This window comes from Dasypus novemcinctus, chromosome 3 (assembly GCF_030445035.2).
Source record: "Dasypus novemcinctus isolate mDasNov1 chromosome 3, mDasNov1.1.hap2, whole genome shotgun sequence".
Lineage (NCBI taxonomy): Eukaryota > Metazoa > Chordata > Mammalia > Cingulata > Dasypodidae > Dasypus > Dasypus novemcinctus.
This window is the reverse complement of record NC_080675.1, coordinates 113,334,718-113,352,099: the sequence shown is the minus strand read 5'-3', so window position 1 is coordinate 113,352,099 and position 17,382 is coordinate 113,334,718. Positions and strand designations below refer to the sequence as shown.

At 53.4% G+C, this 17,382-nt stretch overlaps 1 protein-coding gene and 1 long non-coding RNA gene across 2 annotated transcripts in view; one reads left to right on the top strand and one right to left on the bottom strand.

Moving 5' to 3' along the window:
* Positions 1-14,724, top strand: part of PLA2G4E (phospholipase A2 group IVE) — a 38,185-nt gene extending 23,461 nt beyond the window's left edge. Inside the window, exons 12-20 of the mRNA XM_058293993.2 lie at positions 1,691-1,827; positions 4,041-4,263; positions 6,513-6,627; positions 7,206-7,343; positions 8,749-8,856; positions 9,423-9,626; positions 10,425-10,591; positions 11,886-12,069; positions 12,781-14,724. Coding sequence (XP_058149976.1) covers positions 1,691-1,827; positions 4,041-4,263; positions 6,513-6,627; positions 7,206-7,343; positions 8,749-8,856; positions 9,423-9,626; positions 10,425-10,591; positions 11,886-12,069; positions 12,781-13,001 — 1,497 coding nt within the window. The 3' untranslated portion in view covers positions 13,002-14,724. The remainder of the gene's footprint in view (positions 1-1,690; positions 1,828-4,040; positions 4,264-6,512; positions 6,628-7,205; positions 7,344-8,748; positions 8,857-9,422; positions 9,627-10,424; positions 10,592-11,885; positions 12,070-12,780) is intronic.
* Positions 2,429-16,391, bottom strand: LOC131277984 (uncharacterized). Its single transcript, XR_009185080.1, has 3 exons — positions 16,310-16,391; positions 3,200-3,254; positions 2,429-2,863 (listed from the first exon to the last, which is right to left on the bottom strand). It is a non-coding gene; the product is annotated as an uncharacterized lncRNA (long non-coding RNA).
* Between the last annotated feature and the right edge of the window lie 991 nt (positions 16,392-17,382).

Here is a 17,382-nt window from a genome sequence, read left to right as displayed (position 1 = left end):
GTAAGCAGAGCTCTGCCAGCCCGGGCTCGCCTGGGGCCAGCCTGGGCCAGTGCCCACTCGAAGCCGTGTTTGTCCTTCCAACGCCACACCCTGCCAGCTGCCCCCACGTCCTTCCCGGTCCCAGGGAGACCACGCACTGCCTTTCTGGTTTGCTCCAGGTGCTCAGGTGAGGGCCATGCTGGATGGGATTCGATTTGAGTATTCATGCTTCCTTTCCCATACTAAGTGCTCAGTCAGTATGCAAACACGGAGTTTTTCAAATAACATCTCAGTTTTTCTGTTCGTTGCAAAAATTTCAGAAAAAAATATATAGAATGCATACAGAAGAAAATAAGAATTACGACTGATAACCATGGTCAACATTTTGGTGAATGTTCTTCTTGAATTTTCTACAATGTCATATATATATTTAATGGAACCATGCTCTATATTCCATTTTATAAGCTGGTCTTCGTTTAGCAGTATAATACATTTGTCACTTCAATAACTGCACCCATAACATCCTCATTAGCAGGTGCTTCATATCCCTTCATTGTAGAGAGGAACCATATTTATTTAACCAGGCCCCAGGTTATTTCCAATATTTTAGGATGAAGAGAGAGGGCAAGGGGAGGGGCAGAAGAAAGGAGAGGGAAAGGGAGGGGCCCAGCTGCTCCTCCCGCCCTCGGGCAGAGCCTGAGGTAACCCAGGGACAAAGTGGCTTCCTCTCCCCAACAAGGAAAAGATTTTAAGCTCCACCACCTCCCATATCCACATCCCAACCCAAAAGCCTTCAGCACTTCGTACCCAAGTCCCAGCTCCCCCAAGTATCCTCATATAAACACCCCCCAGGCGTAACAGCAGCTGAAACTGGAGAGAAGGGACGCCCACTCCCAAGGCCACCCCTGGACCCACGGGAGCGGGCAAAGGCGCCTCTGTCAGCCTCTGCCACCTCCCTGGCGTGGACAAGGCCCGCACTCCCCTGGGCAGCAGGTCAGCCCCCGAGCGCCCACCTTCCCAGGCTGACCACAGCCACGGTCGAGACCTCGTGCCTCCAGGGGGCTTGCGGTCGGGCTTTTGCTGACACAGGCGTCTTACCGTCTTACCGCCCCACTCCAGTGAAAACAGGGTCAGTCTTTACAAAGGGCCTCCTCCTCTCTTTAGGGAAACGTCACAGGCATCTTGAACCTCTGTCAACCCTGAGCTGACAACCCTGCTCCTCCCCACTTCAAAGTTCGTTTCCTCCTGCCCTTGCAAATACGGTGTCCATTGAGCACCTACCATGTCCCAGGCCAGGGCCTGGTTCCCTAATATCAAATCTGTCTACAAAGGATGCCAATTTGCCACCCCCGAGGAAGTGCATCCCCGCTAGGTTCTTGGGCCAGCCGGCCACCCCTCTGGACCCCAGCATCGCCATCTGTTCACTGAGGGGGTTGGACTAAGTGCTAAGAACTCCTCAGCCAGGACTTCCTGTGATTTGCCAAGCCCTGTGTTAGGTTCCAGAGCCTTGGGAGCTAAGGTCCAGTTCTAGACCCACCAGATCTGCCGGGGGCTAGGGCGTGTTCCAGTCTCTCAATGCCCTCCCCCCCTCTCTGTGGCCAACCCCCTCTCCTCCTCCAGACTTTCAAAGCTGCTGTCTGTCATTCACCCTCCTTCCACCCAGGCTTGTGTCTGGAACCCTCCCTAATCGTCTGCCCCTGTGCGCCTCCAGGTACCGCTGATAGCCATTATGGCCACTGGTGGTGGGGCCAGGTCCATGACCGCCATGTACGGCCACCTGCTGGGGCTGCAGAAGCTGAACATCCTGAACTGTGCCAGCTATATCACCGGCCTGTCGGGGGCCACCTGGTAAGGAGCCGGGAGCCACCAATGAATGGAGGCCACAGCAAGGCTGGCCTGAGGGCCCTAGTGGACCCCCTCCTCCCCAGCAAGTTAGAGTGACTCTGGGCAGCTCTGCCACTTACAGCCGTGTGACCCCGGGCAATCAGCTTAACTTCTCTGAGACCCAATTTCTGCCTCCGTAAAGCAAGGATAACAACAGAACTTACTTTTCATGGGGTTGTGGTAAGAGGCCCTCCCAGGACTGGGTGCACGAGAGCACTATAGCTGGTGGCTATGGCTGACACAACCATTTCCTGGGGCTGTGGCAAGGACCCAAGAGCATGGCAGCTGACGGTGGGCACACAGCTGGTGCCACCGGCCCCATCCTGCTAGGCAGACGCAGCCGCCCACTCTCAGGACTGCCTGGCAGGCCATCCCTGCCACTCCCTCTGCCCTGCAGGCTTCCTCCGCCCACCTGCTGCCGGGGCTCCTACCTCGCTCTGGCTGCCCCTGCTGGTGCGTCCAGGGTCGGGTTGACTGACCCATGGGAGGCACAGTGCCTAGAGCCCATAACAATGTTTTCATTCCTCTTAAAATCAGAAGAAGAAAAAAACGAACTTCTTGGTTGAAGAAAACGTTTTAATAAATAATACCAACATATTTGTGTTTATACAATGCAGTCATAAGATACAATCTTTAATATCTTTTATGGAGGAAAGAGTCCACAAAAGTCTTTAGGCGGCCCTGGTCCAGGGAGGCCCAAGGCCTCTGGGCGGGAATGGCATCTCCCTCTCTCCATGTCTCATGGGCCTTTGAGCCCTCGAGGTCCCACGCTGCACCTCTCATCCTGGAGGAGCTCGGGGTAACTCTCTTCACATGGACGTGAACTCCGCCAAGGACAGCACAGGTGCTCCTGGTTCTGTGCCCACCTCATCAGGTAGCCGGGAGGCTCCAGCCTGTCCCACGCTGACTCTGGGCCGAGCAATGTGGTGACTGCTTTCTGCATTTATGGATCCTCTCAGCAGCCCTCTGAGGGAGGTGTTGTCATTTGCTCATTTTATAGCTGGGGAGACAAAGGCACAGAGAAGCAAAGCAATTTGCTCAGGGCCACTCAGCCAATAAGTGGTAGAGCCATCTAACCCCTGGGTCCTCGTTCTTAACTTACCCTTAGCAGATGAGGGAGAAAACTTGCTTCCGCCAGGGTCTGGGGACACCCACATCCTGGCCCATGGCTGGACCAGGCAGGGGACACTGAGGAACTCAGTGCAGCCAAGGTGCGGTGGCGGGGAGGGGGGAAGGGTCCCCTGGCCCAGGGAAAGGACCAGGTAGTATTCTTTTAAAAACAACCTTTTTTAAAAAAATGTTTGGAAAGGTTTTTAAAAGGATAAAGGAGACTTACAGAGAGCAGGGAGCTTTTTTCTTAAAGAAATCTGACCGTGAAGCCCCACTTTCACCTGTGAAGGAAAGAGACCACTGTTCAGGCAAATGTGCAGCTACAGACAAGCTCCACGGTGGGCTGGGGGGCTGCCGAGTGAAAAGCATCCCTTCCTGTCCTGACACAGGTGGAGAAGAGCCAGATCCAGGCAAACGGGCCAGCGGAGGCAAAGACCCAGGGCTCAGGGCTCTCCGTCTTCTTCCCACTGCCCCCATAGAAGTTAGGAAAAAAACCTAAGTGTAAATCTTTAGCCAGCATTCATAATCACGGGAACTAGCCTGGGAGAGTGGAAGAAAGGATTTGGAATCAGCCAAGCCTGGGCTCTCAGCTGTTGGGTCCTCCACACCAGAGCACGGCACTTATTTCATGCCAGGCAATGTTCTAACCACTTTCTATTAACTCATTTAATCTTCTCAAGAACACTGTGAGGTATCTACTATTATAATTCTCCCCATTCCACAGTTACGGAAACTGAGGTAAGAGAAGGTAAATAACTTGCCCAAGATTACAGAGCTAGGGATTGGCAGAGCCTGGTTTTGAACATAGGAATACCTGTTCCAGAATCCTCACTCAACCAATATGTTACACCTGGCACAGGGTAGGCGTTTAAGAAACGGTAGCAATATGGATTATGAGTAATAACGTTCACCACCCCCACCTCCACCCCCACCCCAGGTCTCCCTCCCAGCTCTTCTCCTGGCAGGCTAGGGCTTCTGCTGACTTGCCCCCTTCTCTCTGACCGGGGTCCAGGCTTGCGTGGACCAGGGCTGGGCCGGCTTTACCAGCCATGCCCGTCTCTCTCCAGGACCATGGCTACCTTGTACCAAGACCCTGACTGGTCCTCTAAAAACCTGGAGCCTGCCGTCTTCGAGGCCCGGAGGCACACGGTCAAGGACAAGATGCCCGCCCTGTTCCCAGAGCAGCTCTGCAAATTCAAGGAGGAGCTCCAGCAGCGTAGCCAGGAGGGCTACAAGGTCACCTTTACAGACTTCTGGGGCCTGCTGATCGAGTCCTGTCTAGGGGACAAGGTAGGCACTCGGTTTCTCCTTGGCCCCACCTTGCCCCAGCTGATGTCCAGCTCTCTTTCTTCATCAGGAGGGTCTGGACCTAAATTGCAGCAGAACAGAGTGAAGTTAGACCTGCCAGTGTATCCTCAGGCTGTAAGGGCCATGAAGCGCCCAAATGCATGATGGAGGCAGATGGTGGGATTGTCTTCCCACAAATCCTTTAGATTATGACCAAGACCCTCGTGTCGGGGCTGGCTTAGGTGCAACCCTGCACAGACACAGCATGTCCTCCGAGAAGCAGATGCCAAGATGGTTTTAAATATGCAAAAATTCTATTAGAGGAAATGCCTGTGAGAGAAAACAGGGAGGAAGCTGGGAATGCTGGAGCCCTGTTAGTCCAGGAGGCAAGTCTGCCGCCCAGTGGAAGGGAGGGGGAGGAAAGGCTGGGTGGACGCCTCTAGCACAAACGCAGCAATGGATTTCCAAGTGCAGCCGCTGGGGCCCTTGTCAAATACACTCTGTAGCTGGGGGCTGCGGGCTTTTTCTCATGACCACCACACAGGGGACGTCCCTAAGAAGGTCCTTCCTGCTCTGAGATCCAGCAATGCAGACAGTCTGTGCCCAACAAGAGAACTAGCCTATTGTGGGACCTGGTTGCCATGAGACCCATGGAGGATATGGTAGAGCAGAGGGATTCCCATGGGATATTGTGATCCTGGCCACCAGGTGGGCTCAGCAAACACCAGGACACTTCAGGACGCATGGACCCCAGAGAGGAACCAACTTTGGCTCTTGCTTGGCAGAACTTCCCACCTAACCTCTATCCAGGCCATGACTGTCTGCCCCACTCTCCAAGGTTCCTGGAGAGTTCTGAATTCAAATCGGAATTTTCCAGAAGGAGGGAGGTAGTCGCCTCTTCCAGGAAGTCCAAAACCTAGACAGGGTTTTGCAACCCAAGATTACCGGAACATCATCTTCAACATGCATTCATTCCCCCATTCATTCTTTCAGCAAAATTAAGTATCTTATGTATGCCAGGAACTGTGCTGGGCAATGGGATTCAGACACAAATTGGACGTGGTTTCCAACTCGAGGTGCTCACAGCTTCTGAGAGATCCCACCCGGTCCTGCCCCTCTGAGAACCCACCATTTAATCTGTGTTCATACGAAGCAGAGGCTGAGGATGTTGGCCTTTGGAATCGGGCAGGACAGTATTTAAATTCCGGCCCTGCTCTTTACTATCTGTTAAATGGGGATTACATGAATGAGTGGTAGTTACTATTTTTAAAAGGTCATGCCCCATGTGATGAAACAGAAAGCACCACCGCTTCTACCTCAGAAGTCAGGGCATTGCCCGAGGTTTGCTGGGGAAGGAGCCCGGGGTTACCAGGAAAGCTCCGATCCAGCCCAGCGCTGATGCTGGGAGGCTCCTGTTCTTGCACTCTGGCCAAGGCAGGGGGCCCCCTTCCCTCAGGGCCCCTGGACAATGAGGGTGGAACGGGCTCTTTCCCAAGTCTGTGACTGCTCTGCTTTCGGGATGGTCAGCTCCACGGTGCCCGAATCGCTGGGTCCAGTTATGACAGACACCCCGTAGGCCTTGCAAAGGAGGCCCTAGAAGTATTCAGCCCACACATGTGCTTATCATCCCACGCTAGTTCCATGGCCTTCACACACTTGGGTAACCATGGACCGTCACCCGCAGGCTAGAGCCTGGACTGCTAGCCCTCTGTTCAGCCTCATCAGCTGGTTCACTCTGGGAGGCGGCCTGTGGCCTGCGCTGATGTGCAGAGCTGGCCACTCTGCTCACACGGCGCAAGAGCACACTCAGAGGGACCTTGCCACCACCGATTGCCCTGGTTTCCAAGCCAAAAAAAAAAAAGGGAACCCAGCGTGCCTGGAGGAAAAACGTAGAGCTGCTCCTGTTTGAGTGGAGGGAAGATAATGGGGACAGAGAGGGACATTGCTGACCTCTCCAATCACTACCCCTTCATCCTGCACCCCAAGATTCCAAGGGACCGTGGAATCTTGTTCTCCGCTCCTCTTCTGTAGAGGAGGGGCCCAGGCAGGTGAAGAGCATTCTGCATTGCATGTCAAGTGGGCTCACTCCTTCGGCTGCCGTCCGATGTGCAGGGCCACCAGGGCTTACACAGCACTCAGTTCCCTTCAGGGGCAGGGAACAGGCTACTGAGACCCAGACTGTTCCCTCATTCGGCACTACCCCCCGCGCTGCTTGTCTGCTGCTTTTCCTCAGCCATTTCCTTTTCCGGCAGAAAATCGAATGCAAACTGTCAGAGCAGCGAGCTGCTCTGTGCCGGGGCCAGAACCCCCTGCCCATCTACCTCACCATCAATGTCAAGGATGATGTAAGCAACCAGGATTTCAGAGGTAACACTGGGGCTAGCAATTTACCAGGGGGTCCCTTCTCAGTGGGCAAAGGCACCCAGCCCCTCCAGGTCTCCCCACCCCACCCCACTTCTGTCAACCTGCATATCAAAAGACTGTTCCAACAGCTGAAGAAGTCTGCTTCGCGCCCCACGTCTGCCCTGCCTCGTGGTGGCGGTGGTGCAGTCACTGGGGGGCGGGCGAGTCCAGCAGCTTCCCTGCAAGTGCTTCTGGTAGGACAGGGGAAAATAAAGATCGCAAAGGGAAGGGAAATTAGAAATTTCTTAAGTTGCCCACAGGGAGGGACTCTAGATACCTGCCTGCTTTGGGGTCAGTTTTGGTCACCATTTATCAGGATTAGAAGAACAAGTGCTTTGTGCAGGCTGCAAAGCGGTCTTGCCTGGGCAGCAGAAACCAGGCGTCCTGAGCAGACAGTGCCCCCATGTGGCCAGTGGGGGAACTACGGCCTCCCCATCCCAGGCTCTGCAAGGCCAGGGAGCCAGCACGGACCCGGCGCAGTCCAGGAGGGTGGGCGCTCCCCAGCCTGGAGCTGACACCCAGCCCTGCTTCTTCCCGTGCAGAGTGGTGCGAGTTCTCCCCCTACGAGGTGGGCCTGCAGAAGTACGGAGCCTTCATCCCCTCGGAGCTCTTCGGCTCCCAGTTCTTCATGGGGCGGCTGATGAAGAGGATCCCTGAGTCCCAGATGTGCTACATGCTAGGTGACTCCCGGCTGGGGGCCCCCTGGCACCCCGCCCCATGCGGGGCAGGTGCCACCTTTGAGTTAGAGGACTTGCGGGGAGGCACACTGGGTTCCCGCCGGGTCTTGTCCAGGGCACTGGGGCTGGCGCGGTCTACCCCTTGAGCAGGTGGCCCTCCCAGCATCCCAGGAGGCTCTCCTGAATGCACCCCCAGAAGGCCTCGAGGACTGCTCCAACTTCCCTGTGGCCCCTTGGGGCCTGTCAGGGCTCCTGAGTCACTGGGAACCAGGAAGGCTCTCCCGACATCCTGACCTCAGGTGGCCTCTGGGGTCAGCTCAGAACCAGGCTGCGAGAGGCAGGCCGAGATGGCAGCTTCGCCACCTCCCCGGGCCAGCGCCAGGCCACCGAGTGTCCACTTCCAGGGACCCGCCCCAGCCCTGGGATCCGAGGGGCCAGAGGGGACCACAGGGTGAAGGGCGGGGTCCCTGGGGAAGCCTAGCCCAGCTCCCCCCTCCTTCATTAGCCAGGGCGCTGAGCGCAGGGGCCTCACCAGCCTGTGTCCCTCTACGTTCTCCCCTGCGGGGCGTGAACTACGCTTCAGAGGACAAACTCAAAAGACAGACCCGTCCGTCAGCCTCAGCAGCTGTCAGACCCATATTTAAGCTGCGGCACCCACCTCCTCTCCATGGATCCCACTCCAACTCATCCTAGGAGGCTCGATTCAAGCCCCATGCCTTCTGTGGGCCTTGTCAGCCCCCAGCCCGCTGGCCACCCCTTCCTCTGAACACATACGCTGTTTGCTCCCTCCCTCCATGTGGTTCAGAGACCTGCAGTGAAGACATGGGCGTTTGAACGCTGGCTTCTCGTTTATCAGCTGTGAGAAATGGGCCAAATTACCTGACCTCTCAGAGCCTTAGTTTTCTCATCTGTAAATTGGACTTGAGTAAAGCCTCCCTTATAGAGGATCAAATGGGTCAATGTATGTGAAGAATCTCATATGAGTATGATTACTGTGTTACACTGAACAATCATCATAATAGAAGATAGCATTACTTTTTTTTAAAGGAGGTATCGGGGGTTGAACCTGGGACCTCGCACATGGCAAGCAGCTACACCAGCTCCCTGTATTACATTTTTTGAGTGTTCACCATGTGCCAGGCACCCTCCTAAATCCTTTAGGTGCACTGACTTATGCTGGTGGTAGAGGGTGGACCTGAACTTGTGGCTGACGCCATCCACATTGAGTCTCTGCTAGGGCTGCGCCCTACACTCCTGTGTACACTCCTCTGGCAAAGAGGGAGAGAGCAGAAGTCTGTCCCACCACGGAGCAGCCTGACGTGGAGAGGGATTGAGCCAAGGCAGAACCAGGCGGTCCCAGGGCAGGCCCAGGGCTCTACGATGCTCACCCTGGCTCCCTGCTCCCTAGGCTTGTGGAGCAGCATCTTCTCCCTGAACCTGCTGGACGCCTGGAATCTGAGCCACACCTCGGAGGAGTTTTTCCACAAGTGGACCAGAAGGAGAGTGCATGACATCGGTGAGTGACCCAGGGGCTGCCCCCACAGTCGGGTCATCGGGAAGCATGGTGGACTGAGGCCAGTCTGACCAGTCGCATGTCTCAGCATCATCCCTGAGGCCTACAGAGACGGGAAAGCATATGGGGTTACTCAACCCTTACCTGCCCGGAGGGGAGGAGGAATGCAGGTGGAGACACCTGTGCCAAGGCCCAGCCGCAAGCCTCGGGGGCAGCTGTGGCCTGGTCAGGGGGAAGCGTGGAGCCACTGCGAAGCAGACGTGACAGAGCGGATGAGGGCAGGATCTGCGAGCACAGCTCAAGTTCTCTCTTCTAGACTCCATGTCCTGCCTGGGACCCCTCCTGGCCTGCCACCCCTCCCCCTCCATCTCCACTACCCCATTCCTGTTCTACGTCACTCACCTGGGTCCTCCAGGCACCGCAGACAGAGCCTCGAGGACTAGGCAAGGAAGGCGTGACCTGCACTTACAGGAGCTGGCCCGGAGATGGGCAGCCGTGCGACGCTTAACTGGGCCATCTGGGGCACCCCAGCTCTTGTGACCTGCCTTCCAATCCCCTCTCCCCTGTAGAAGATGAGCCTCTACTGCCTGAAATCCCCAAATGCAATGCCAACGTCCTGGAGACGGCGGTGGTGATCCCGGGGTCGCGGCTGTCCGATACTTTCCGTGAGATCCTCATCCACCGGCTCTTCGTGTCCGAGTTCAACAACTTCCTGCGGGGGCTGCAGCTGCACACCGACTACCTCCAGAATAGCCAGTTCTCCATGTGGAAAGGTACCCCAGCCCGGGCTCATCCTCTGCTTGGAGGAGGGAGAAGTGGAGGCCAAGGTGACCACGGAGAAAGGTTTTGAACTCCTCTGACCGCGTTAACTGGGCCAGGGGGCAGGTTACACCCCCCGCGGTGTATTCCAGTTTGGTGGTGTCTTGAGCAGGGAGAGATGTGGGTATGGAAAGAACTGAATCTGGCCCACAGAAGGCCACACGTTCTGCAGTCATTCTGCACGAGCACCTGTTGTCGGCTCAATGGGCAGAGCTCTACTTGGCCCAGCTCAAGACCCCGCACGTGCTACGTAGCAGAGCCAGGCCCATGCCGTGGTCTTGCAGCTTTAATTCTGCACCTCTTCCCATCCCTCTAAGGCTCCAGGGTTGACTTTCCACCTTCCTAGGCATTTTATTTGGCCACAGCCTGCAAATGGTTGCTTGAGCCTGCCCTGATACTCCTCGTCCTCACCATCCAGGCAGAAAGGGCAGCTGGCCCTGGGCCCAAGGTCTACCCTAATTGGTAGGACTCTTTTCAGTTCCTGCTACCCACCCCCCTCCCTGGGCCAAAATGGGTTTTTGCACATATTCCATACAAGAGCTGCTAAAACCCCTAGGTAATGCTGTTCTTCTTCAGCCCACCCAGAGTGGCACTGGGAATCGCCGATGGGGTTGGGGGGTCCCGGCCAGGACAGGGTGGGCTGGAGGCCCAGGCCAAGGGGAAGGCAGGGCACTCATTCCCACCAGGTACCCTGACCACTCGCTGAGGCCAGAACGCTGTGGCATCTTGGTAACTGAAGGCTTGGCTTTCAGACACCATTCTCGACGGTTACCCAAACCAGCTGACGACGTCCGCGAACCACTTGTGCCTTCTGGACACAGCGTTCTTTGTCAACTCCAGCTACCCGCCCCTCCTGAGGCCAGAGAGAAAAGTTGACCTCATCATCCACCTCAATTACTGTGCTGGGTCCCAGACGAAGGCAAGTGTGGCAGAGACAGGCGCCACCCCGAGCGTGGGCGCCGCAGCCTCCTCTAGCCCCGCTGCTGAATCAGGGCCCTGGAACCCAGGCGTTTCTCCCAGCTTGAAACGGGAGAGCGTGTGCTCCCAGCAGGCTCCAGACTTAGCAGCAGAGAAACTCAAGCAGCAGGCTGCTCTGCGTGACATCAGATTAGACACCCAAGCTTCAGGGTGATGGCCAGCTGGCCCTCACACAGTACGGGGCCCAGTTTTGCAAAAGGCACTTAGCAAATTCCAATTTCATTCTGGGATTTGAGCTTTTGCCATATTTGGCTATTCTTCAACAAACGTAGGGGGAAAAACACTTTTCAAAAATAACCTTAAGAGAGTCCAGTCCATTCTAAAGCTTTATGCCACGTTTCAAGAGCTTGGAATGTCTTATTTTCAAACTCATCATGCACCCCTCCACCTACAAGAGACTACATTACTCCATGAAATTATACTAAAGATTCTGGACCAGAGGTTTTTTATTTTATTTTTAGGAGGTACCAGGGATTGAACCCAGGACCTCGTACATGGGAAGCAGGCACACAACCACTGAGCTACATTCGCTCCCCAGAACCAGAAGGCTTTATTTATTTTTATTAACTTCTTAAAAGTTATGACTCTTTTTAAGGAAAAAAAAAAACCCAAACTAGTTTCGGGGGGTCTAGTTTATCTCTCAGGGAAAGGGGAGTGTGGACAGACTGTGAGGCCGACAACAGTGCCACTTGAGTTTGGAAGAGACATGTTAAGGCCCCTTCCCGCACTTTATCTCATCTGCTCCTTACCAGCTCCTTGAGATAAACACCACAACTGCTATTTCCCCATGTTATAGATGAGGAAACTGAAACACAGAGAGGATAAGTGATTTGCTTAAGGTCACTCAGTCAGCGAGCAGCGAACAGGGGCAGAACCAGTCCAGTGCTCTCTTATTGAGAGTCTTATAAAGTCACCCTTTCAACACCCTTCCCAGCCCAGTGACATCCAAGGTCCAGGCACGTCCCACAGGGGCCTTGTCTACCCTGGTCTGTGTCTGGGCGAAGCATCACCCAAAGGGCTCTGCTCATTTTACGTGTGGATAGAGCTTGCAAATGCACATGTGCCAACCCACTCACAACCTCAGGCCCTTTGTCCTGACTGGCTTTATCTAAAAAACACAAACAGACAAAGTAGTTGGGGCCTTGAGTTATCAGCTAGAGAAGTCAGGAAGTTGGATCTAAGAACTCTGTGACTCTTATCCCAACACTCAAGCATGTCCTCCTGTGATATTCTAGCCCATGAAACAAACCTGCGAGTACTGCTCCGTGCAGAACATTCCCTTCCCCAAATACGAGGTGCGAGACAGGGATGACAATCTCAAGGAATGCTACCTGATGGAGAACCCCCAAGAGCCTGACGCCCCCATCGTGCTTTTCTTCCCACTCATCAGTGACACCTTCCAAAAGTATAAGGCCCCAGGTAAGTCACCTCCACGCTTGGTTCCCAGCACCCAGCGAGAGCGCCTGTCTTTAGATGTCTAATAGCGCTGATGGGGAAGGCTGGCTTAGCTCCAGCGTAAGCCAACTTTGGCTTAGGCAAGGAAGAAAAGGCCACCTCCACAAGGTGGCGAGCTCACCCCCTACTCATTTAGCCGAGTAGCATTTATTGTGATCCAGTTATGTGCCAAGCACTGTGTTTGGCATTGGGGCAATCCTAAAATGGATAATGTGCCTCACTGCCTTGAAGTGTGTATGCACATGTGCAGGTGTGTACGAGTATGCATGTGAGCGTGCAGGCATAAGTGTGCTTCGGTGGTGGCACGTGTGCCTAAGTGAGTGCAGACATGAGTGAGTGTGTGTGAGTGCACGTAAGTGAGAATGTGAACGTGAGTGGGCATGCGAGTGTGTGGGCATAATTGTGCGTGGGTGACTGCGTGTGTGTATGAATGAGTGCAGACGTGAGCGTGTGCATGTCAGTGCACATAGTGAAAATGAGTGTACATGCGAGTGTGCGTGCATAATTGTGTGGGTGCGTGCATGCATGAGTGAGCACAGATGTGGGTGTGCAAATGTGCATGCACATGCACGTTTGCATGCAGGTGTGTGCGTCCGCATGGGCAGGGGTCAGCCACATGGGAGAGTCATTTCAGCGTAATCGGGGTCTTGAGTGAGTCCCCCTCCTGCCTCCCAGGTGTGGAGCGGAGCCCGGAGGAGCTGGAGCAGGGCCAGGTTGACATTTACGGCCCCGAAACTCCCTACGCCACCAAGGAGCTGACGTACACGGAGGCCGCCTTCGACAAGCTGGTGAAGCTCAGCGAGTACAACATCCTGAACAACAAGGACAAGCTGCTTCAGGCCTTGCGCCTGGCAGTGGAGAAGAAGAAGCGCCTGAAGAGCCAGGGCCCCTCCTAAGCCCAGGCAGCCCCCGGCTCCCGGGGCTGACTCCGCTGTGGGAGCGGAACCGCCAGGGCTGACCGGCCCCCGCAGCCCGCTCGGCTCCCTGGCAGGGGCTGCAGACTGGCGGGGCTTCCTATCAAAAAATGAAAACGTGTAAGATGTCCAGGGAGACAGAGAGAGACAAAGGGAAAAGCAAGAGGACATACTGGGATTTTATCCTCACTGGAATTTTGCCAAACCCTTCCCTGCAGGGAAGGCAGGCTGATCGCCACAGACCCCACGGAGGCCTCCAGTGTGAGAGTGAAATCGTGGTCTAAGAAAGAGGCTGGTTTCCCCTAAACTTCAGACCCAGGGCTGGAGCGGGAGGTTCCAGCAGCCCTCCCCGTCAACCTCCTCTCTGCCTTGCCCCCTGGAGGCCTAGAGGAACGCACAAGAGGACCCCAGAAGCACCCTGGGTTTCTCTGGGAAAACCTTTTTTTTTTCCTAAATTTAAGGCGATTGTATTCTATGATTTTTGGAGGCAATTATATTTTGTGATTTTTATGTTTATGCATCAGGGTATTAATAGGAAGCATGATAGGAAACCTAGATGGCACACTAGAGACCTCCGGGTCTCTTCAACAATGAAGCCAATGTGGGGCGGGGTTTCAGTGGTGCCTCCCCAGCAGCTCAGGGCCCAGGACTGGTGACCCATGTGATCGCGACAAGGTGGCCAGATCCAATGACAAGTCAGGCAAAGCCCAAGTCTGCAGCTCAGCTTCACCCAGCGAGGATCTGGGACGCAGCTCAGAGAGCTTAGGGCAGCTCATGGTAAATAGAGCTGGGCATCAGGGCTCAGTGGGCAACGCTGCCCAGTGCCGCCCACTCCAAGGGGCCCGAGGCTCACCAAAGAACTGTTTCAGAAGCACTTCCTTCTCAGCTCTCTTATTGCCCTGCATCTCTGGGTTCAAGGTGGGATTATTTATTTTTTAAATGTGATTCCTTTTATTTATCATGCGAACACTGTGACCAGAACATCCCAACTCTTGGAGAGTCACCCAAACAGATTGAAAGGAGGAAGGATTACCCAGAAAGCACGAGCACGACCCCCTGGGCAGTAGCCCATCCTTGGGGATGGTTTCCCAGTGAATGGCTGGGAAAGACCTGGGAACAGAGGACGTCACTCAAGGTCGCCAGGACTCCCATCAGGCTAGGAACGCAGCCACTCTTTGTGGGCCCCCGTGCCCCTCAAGCTGTCCTTTGGTCTTTAAGAGACAATGTTGACAGGTGCCAAAAGTTTCGAAAAATCGGCCCCTGATTTACATCCTTGCTACTCAATGTGTGATGGGGAACTGGTTAGAAATGCAGAAGAATCTCATGCCCTACCCCATTGTACAGAATCAAATACTGCATTTTAAAGAGATTCCTCCCCTTCTCCCCAAGTGCTTCCTATGCACATTAGGGTTGGAGAAGCATATGTGAGCCTCTCTGGAGCTCGGTGAACATGAATCAAGGCGACACTAACCTGGGACGCCCCCTGCCCTCCACCAGAGCAGCCAGCCGCGTCCACTTTGGCATCTTTTCTTTTTGACTGCAACAAATAGGCTCTCCTTAAATTTTTCAAGGGTGAGCCAAGCCACAGGACCTGTCTTTTGTAAGGTGAAGACGGCCACACCTTGAATTCATCAAAGTATGTAAAATGAGGTTGATAAGATCACTGTATTATGTGAGCATGGAATAAAATGGCCATATGGGCAAATGCTTTTGACTCAGCTGCTTTCATTAGCTGATGCTGCAAGGCGTGCAGAACTCCCACCTGCATCCAGCCCAGGCTTCGCTAATCCCTTTCCCCCTTCCAGCCTTCCCGCTCACCATTGCTAGAGTGTTATTCCTAAGAGGCCACGTTCACCCTATCCCTCCTCTCCTCAGAAGTCTTGATTTCTCACAGCAGGGGGTCCCCACCTTCTTATGGTGAGACCCTCCTCTGTTTTTGTGAAGCCGTGTCATCAAGTATACTAATCCATTCTGTAACTGAGGGTTAAGAATTAACAAATAATTATGATTACTAAATCATTATATAGATGCCTTTATAGTATAAAATAGCAAATGGCTAATAATCTGAAATTACTGAAGCTATCTAGAGTGGCCTCACCCCTGCTTAAGGTTACTGTAGACTTAACCTCACTCTTGTGCATGCTTACCTTTGTGGTGGTAATTCCAGATTGACCTTATCTTTTTTATTTTAGGTACCCAGGGCCAGGGATTGAACCTGGGACCTCTGTTTGGGAAACTGGTGCTCAACCACTGAGCTACATAGGCTCCCCAAGTTGCTTTTTCCATTTGTTTTTAGAAGGTACCAGGGATCGAACCCAGGACCCCGTATGTGGGAAGCAGGTGCTCAACTGCTTGAGCTACATCTGCTCCCTGACCTTACCCTTTTTATAGATTAGCTTCACCCTGTGTATGCTTTCCGTTGGGATGGCAACCCTCCACCCCTCTCTGTTTAATATCCGTATGAAAATCCTGCGACTGACCTCTACTCTGTACTTTCCTATCCCAGAGCCTTGATCTGTGATAACCACGGTAGCTTTGTGACTCCCCCTGGTTTGGAGTCCACCCCCAGCTTGTTCCGCCCCTTAATGTTTATTAATGAAGGAACCTGTGTAAACCAGCTCCACCCCAATTATTCAGTAGCACCCCAGTGTTATAAAATATTAGAATTTCTACAGATACGGAAGGCAGTTTCAGGGCAGTCTAGGGCGACTGACCTTTACTTGCACAACCAAATAAACTTTTTCTCTCTTCGAAAGCCCAGTGTCTCAGGAATTGGTTTTAAGGTGAATTGGGAGAAAAGAACCTGCTTCTGCTCAGTATCATTTCCAGCTCAGACATTTTTCAGGAAACACTGAGTGAGAGGAAGAAAAGGCACCAAGCATCAACTGAGCTCCTACTTTGTGCACAGCGGTCTGGAAACAGTCGCTGCTTTCCAGAAACTTGGATTTTAGTTGGTAGGAAAAAACACTAAAAGCTGTTTCTACATATATGAAAAGTTAGTGAGTTAGCAAATAAAACAGCACTGGAGATGTCACGGAGCAGGGGATGAGTAAGAGCCACACCAGGGCACAAGGACAAAAGTGTCATCAACTCAGAGAAGGACAAGCACACCGCGTCCTGTAAGTGTCCTGTACCAGGCTCCCTCCTGGAATTCCCTGCTCTCTGCCTATAAATGTGATTAAATAGAAAAGGTAAATAAAGTCCCTCCCTCCCTGTCCTCCCCCTTTCCTTCCTGAGAGAGCCACCCAGCCCAGTCCCCCAGTCCCATAGCAGATGATTTCTGCCCCTACCTCTCCATGAAAACACTCCTCCAAGGTCACCAATGTCCTCCTAATTGCCAGATACACTGAGCCAACTGCAACCAGCCCTTATCTTACTCGATTGTTCTGGGTATTTGGCACTGCAGACCTCTCCCTCCTTCCTGAAACCCTCCCTTCGCAGGACTTCCTTGCCAGCAGCAGTTCAATTCAACTCAGCTTGCAAATATTTATTGCCTGTCCTCTAAGTGCCAGTCACCCATCGTAGGCACTGTGCCAACAAAGACGAGTAACAATTGACCCCAAACTTGAAGCAGCTTCCCTGTGAGGCCCACATGGAAACAGGGCCTTACACTATGGAAAGAAAGCCCTGTGTTAGCGGCGGACACGAGGGGCAGCAAGAGGGGATCCCAACCCCGTCCTAGGTGGAAAGGGGCCAGGTTGTCTAGGTACCTCCTGTCCAGGATTCCTCCCTGCCCTTCTAGTCCCTCCTGCACAGCTCTCCCCCCCACCCCCGCCTCCTCCCTGCTCTCTTGGAACTGCTGGTATTCCAGGAGGTTCTTTCCTTACCTCTCCTCTCTTCTCATTCTATGCTCTCTTTTTAAGTGATCTCATCTACACTCAGGACTTCAGCCACTGCTTTTATTTTGAAAACTCCCAAACCTTCAGCTCTAGCATAGCTGATCACCTAGGATCTAGACTTAATATATTCAAATTCTATATCAGTTAACATTATTTTGGCTATAGAACCAAAAAGACCTAAAATTACAGTGGCTTAAACAAAATACAAGAAGTTTATTTCTCTATTTCTTATCAGAGACCCAGCTCCTTTCAGCTCTCTCGTCTCATCCTCAAGATTGTCTTATGGTCCAAGACGGCTGCTAGACCTCCACCTATCACGTCCACATTCCAGACAGCAGGGAGGCAAAAGAAGTCTAAGTTCCTACTGACTGTGAAGTCACCAAACAGCCCCAGACTGCCTTCCCCTTGACTTCTTTTCTGTGAAAGAGAACTAAACTTTTATCTTAAGATAAAACCAGCTGTTCTGGTTATCTATTGCTGAGCATTAATCCTACTACTTTTTAGGGACTTTTCCTGGAAGTTCA